This window comes from Cottoperca gobio, chromosome 8 (assembly GCF_900634415.1).
Source record: "Cottoperca gobio chromosome 8, fCotGob3.1, whole genome shotgun sequence".
Lineage (NCBI taxonomy): Eukaryota > Metazoa > Chordata > Actinopteri > Perciformes > Bovichtidae > Cottoperca > Cottoperca gobio.
Window position 1 is genome coordinate 3,313,380 of NC_041362.1, and position 4,822 is coordinate 3,318,201.

General features: G+C 41.4%; 1 protein-coding gene across 1 annotated transcript; it reads right to left on the reverse strand.

Annotated features, from left to right (window-relative positions):
- Positions 1–387: 387 nt before the first annotated feature.
- Positions 388–4,405, reverse strand: gosr2 (golgi SNAP receptor complex member 2). The gene is made up of 6 exons (XM_029437477.1): positions 4,209–4,405; positions 3,934–3,998; positions 2,750–2,858; positions 2,129–2,261; positions 1,719–1,859; positions 388–1,231 (listed from the first exon to the last, which is right to left on the reverse strand). Exons 1-6 carry the CDS (start codon positions 4,235–4,237, stop codon positions 1,070–1,072), a joined length of 639 nt encoding a protein of 212 aa, XP_029293337.1. The 5' UTR covers positions 4,238–4,405; the 3' UTR covers positions 388–1,069.
- Between the last annotated feature and the right edge of the window lie 417 nt (positions 4,406–4,822).

Below are 4,822 nucleotides of genomic sequence, written 5' to 3' on the forward strand. Positions count from 1 at the left end.
TCTGTGTCGTTCTATAATATGTAGAGTTAACATTTAATCTTCTAACCACTCGGCAGCAGTCACAAGAATGAAAACTGCAGCATCAGTCCCTGTAGGGGCCCGTGTCCAAAAGGAAACACTAGATGGCGCCCTCGTCTCCTTAAAGACTCGTGGAAGCAGATCAACAAAAAGTATCTGCAGCAGATTTAATAACACCTTGAGCCTCACGAGGGACGTGTCATTTTGTTTTTCAACTTCAGCCACTATAATCTTTAATAAACTACCCAAAAAGGTGCATAAAGTCATGCATTCAAATTAAATTTAAGTATTTAATTCATAGAAAACTGGCATTATGTTGACTGACCTTCGTTCCTGTCAAAAGCAGTCATTTGATGAAGATATACAAAAGGTATTGAAACATGTTTTATTATAATAAGAGGATTAAATCACTCACACAGTGAGACCAGAGGACTAGCCCCAAGCTTAAATCCTAGAGAAATGATATAAACAATTACAAATTAATTCTCTAACAGTTATGTTATGGACATCACATAAAACAAGAGATTCTTCAGAGTGTTCTTGAGTTGCATTATAATGAAACATGGAGTATTGTTAGTATTTCTATTTGTCTATGAACCAACAAGGCAGAATGAAAACATTACAGACAGCGATTCACTGGAGGCAAAGGTTTAAAGATCAGCTCAAAGTAGAATTGAAAAAGCCGTTTGTGTCACAGGAGTGATTTACAGCTTCAGAGTGGTTTTAATAGAATAATATGGATTTGTGGAAATAATCTGAGCAAAGCAGCAGATCTATTATAGAGTCCGATGCTCTGTTAGAGCTTCAAGTGGAATAAAATACTGCATGTAATTAAGGTCTTCTTCAGCCTTTAAAATTAAGCACGTGCCCAAAATAATGTAAATGTTGGTAAACAAACTATAATGGCACAAATTATTACTTTCAAATGACTCAAATCTGATGTTAAAAAAATCAGTTCTGCCACTTTTCATATCATGAGGGATGATGTTCTGCAGTAATGTCCAGGACTGATCAAACACGGCGGCTGTGGGAGGAGGAGGGGGGGGGGGGGTCAGCCCAGGTATCTGATTACCAGGAACATGAAGACGCAGGTCAACAGCATGCCTCCGATCATGATGAGCTTATCTTGGGTGGCTCGCCTTTCGATGAATCTCATCACTGTGTTCGACAGCCCCAACATGTTGGCCACATCCAGCATCTTCTTGTGGGTCCCCTGTGCAGAGCCCAAACACAGCCATGTAAACAGTAACGATCACACCAGTTAGATTACGCTGTAAAAGCCTTAAATACACGAAATGTTTTGGGAAATTCAGACGTTACATGAACACATTGTAATTATCGAAACTAATTAGGTTGATTTTTGGGAGACGTTGAGTGCCAACACCCTCCCTGACGCGCCGCTCCGTCAGACGTTTCTCATGACTAGAAGTGCTGATCAACGGACGCACCCTGATAAGAGGCCTGAAGCAAAACCAGGAAGACCATCTCCTCCCTGGAAACAAAGACTCACCCTCTCGCTGAGCGTATGAACACGAACAATAAGACTATTGTGATCAATGTGAACGCCAGAAACTGGGTCAGGGAACATACAAGTAGCTATCCAGGAAGTGTGCCCTTTTACACGGGTTCCTTTATTTAGAGAAAAGGTGAAGGTCCAGGTGGATATTTTGTTTCCATTATATTAAATCATTTGCACAAACCTTCAGTGTAGATCTCTGATCTCTAATGCCGTTGAGGATGCCACTGCCGCTGCCCAGGATGTCATCCATGCCTCTGTGTGCGTTGTGCAAGTTGGAGTTTAACTGTAGGGTCTCATCTATGGGGATGGAGGTATCTGCGTCCTATTGAACAAGAACAAACTTTAGTTTGAAGTCCACATTCAGCTGCATTCGTATGTTACACTGAGGAAACCATCTTGTGTGACACGCAGACAAAGACTCAAAGTTCACGCAGCACTATCACATTTTCACCAACCCTCTTATTATCAGAAGACTTGGACCTCTGGATCCTGGATTCATGCCTAACAAAGTGAACTTCACTATCCCGAGCGTGGAAGCAACAGTTCTATATGGTTTACTTCCCTCCCTGTTTTAAGGTACATTTGACCTACATTGGTGGTGAAGGTACGGCTCATGAGCTCCTCCCTCTCTCTATCCTGGGCCTCTCTGGCGTAGCGTCGGTGCTGGAAGTTCTGCAGCGCGGTCCGAAGGTGCTGGACATCGTACTTCAGCTGGTCGACTCGCCTGAGGGAGAGCAAACAAATAACACAGTAAAACTGTTGATTCAACTTTAATATGAGGTCGACGCAAAACGTTCTCTCACTCACATCCTTGAGATATTTTATAACAACGCTTCATTGCACCTCATCTTGTTCTAACTGTTTGAGATGTTTCTCTCCCCTCAGATCTCATGTCTCTCACAGTCCCCCTCTCTCCATAGCTTCACTCAGACCCCACTAGAGCTCGCCTAAGATCAGACGAGTGATGTGGGATGGGGTGTACCGTGTCCCCTCAGGCCTGTTTACCCAGCTCAGAAATGAGTCTTTGCCCAATGCAGCAGGAATGCTGGTGATGACGGGGCTTCTGAGGAAATGTTTTCATAGAGCCACGTCGCCACAGGGCTGCTCGTCTCTTCTTCTACACCCTGTCCTGTGCCTTTGAGAGATATATGGCTCACCCCGGCCGGCTGTGGGCCTTTAGGGTCACCATCAATTGACTCACTGCAAACTCACAATTTGGCGTTCTGGCGGCGGTTTGGTGGTTCCTTGCTGGCCAGGATCTCGAGGCGTTCTAAATGATTGAAGATCTGGTCGGTTCTAGCCTGCAGCTCGTTCTCTAGCACTTGAATAACGAGAAAAATAAACACAACAAATTCATTTGGTACAATTACAGGAAGCAATAAATCACATTTTCCATTTGGATCTGTTCCAAATGATCAGGTAAAAATGTTCCCTTGTTAAATGTAAAACATGATTTACTCCTTTCTACTCAGCTTTCTGACACTGAGGGTATCTGTTTATTCCAATGTGACTGCAGCGGTATTTATCAGTGGAATGACCGCCTGCCTGGCTCCCACCATTATCTAAAGAAAGCCCTCCCAGCTTTTGTCTCTGCACCCACCCTGCTTCTTCCTGTCCTGGCACCAGCCTGGCCCAGGACTGATTTGAGTCGGCAAGAAACACAGAAAACAATCAACCAGGGAGACACCACCTCCCTGCTGTCGTTATATCAGAGGAGGCAGCCATAACAAGGAGTCTGTATTGACTAGAAATGAAGAATTCAAAGGGAAATGGGCTTAAAGTGGTGCCACTGATAGTTAGTGTTGGCTTTTGAGAGAATATCCTATATCCTAATAACTAAAGGAAGAAAAACAACAACAACAATTACAGTTGAATGTTATTGCGTTTTCATTCCCTACAGGAGAACCAGTCAACAACGACGAGTGATCATCCTGCACCAAACTGTCATATTGTATATTTGTTATAGTATCTTCTTCATGTTTTTATTGTACTTTTTCTATTCTGTATTATCTATTCTACATTTATGTTCTTGACTTTGTACTTTCCCTGTATTCTCCATGTCCTCTTAATGTTTATTGTATGCACCACACACTTTGCAATTCTGTCTGTAAGTTTGTAATTTGCAAACTTAGACACTTTCTACTGGAGTAAAAGGCTTTTATTGATACTGTGATGAATGCAGGAGGTTGGATGTGAAACATTCCAGTATTATAATATGGAAACTATTACATGGATGCTTTTGAAGCATTGTCTAGCAGTAGTATTGTTAACATCTGACACATTTACTTAACATGTCCTGTCAACACTGTTATTTTGATTTACCTTAGTTTGAGTTGTTGGGTAACTATCATAGACAGAACAGGGGGGGCACTTTAAATCATGTAGCTACTACTCACAGTGTACTGACTGACGATCCGACTTCTCCAGATTTCCCATATAAGACTGAACCTCCTGGATTTGCCTAATCAAGAACAAAAGTTAGTGGACCGGAACCAACACAACACGAAGCCAAAAATACAAACGATCAACTGTGTGAAGATTTTAATAACCAAATAAAATCCACCGCGATGATATTGCTGAACTAAAGTTAAATCAGCTGAAGTTAAATCACAGGAAATTAGCTCGTTAGCTAGCTAAGAGTCTACATATTCCACATCCACAAGACGCTTACTTGTTTGTCTGATGGTAAAGCGCCTCCATCTTGATGAATTGATGAAGAGCCCTCCGTGTTTCCCTTTGCGTTGTAACTTTATTAATTTATAACACCGTTATTAGTCTGACAGGTGGCTAAACTAGCTAGCTAGCCAGCTAACGGTAGTAGAGCGTACACGTCATCAGCTGAGCGTTTGTGTACGGAAATAAGAAAGCGGAAGTACTGCCGCGTCACCTGCTCTGAGAGAGAGAGGCGGGAAAATGAAGAGCGCTCACTCTGTCTCGATTTCTGGACACTGAAAATGTAGTTGCAGATTAACTTTTGTTTCGGTAGCGGCTATTTCTCTGATATTATTGTGACTTAAAGCAATGTATAAAGTCTAATAGCCGTCGTTAATGCAATAGTTAATTCCCTCTCACGTGTTTGATGTATGTTTTTGGTTTTTTAATTAACGATCTTTGGCTTGTACAAAATGCTGCAGAAACACCTAGTGTCAACACCGCTCAGCGGGTAAGAAACTTAATACACATAGGCTACCATTATTATTATTATTATTATTATTATTATTATTATTATTATTATTATTATTATTATTATTATTATTATTATTATTATTATTATTATTATTATTA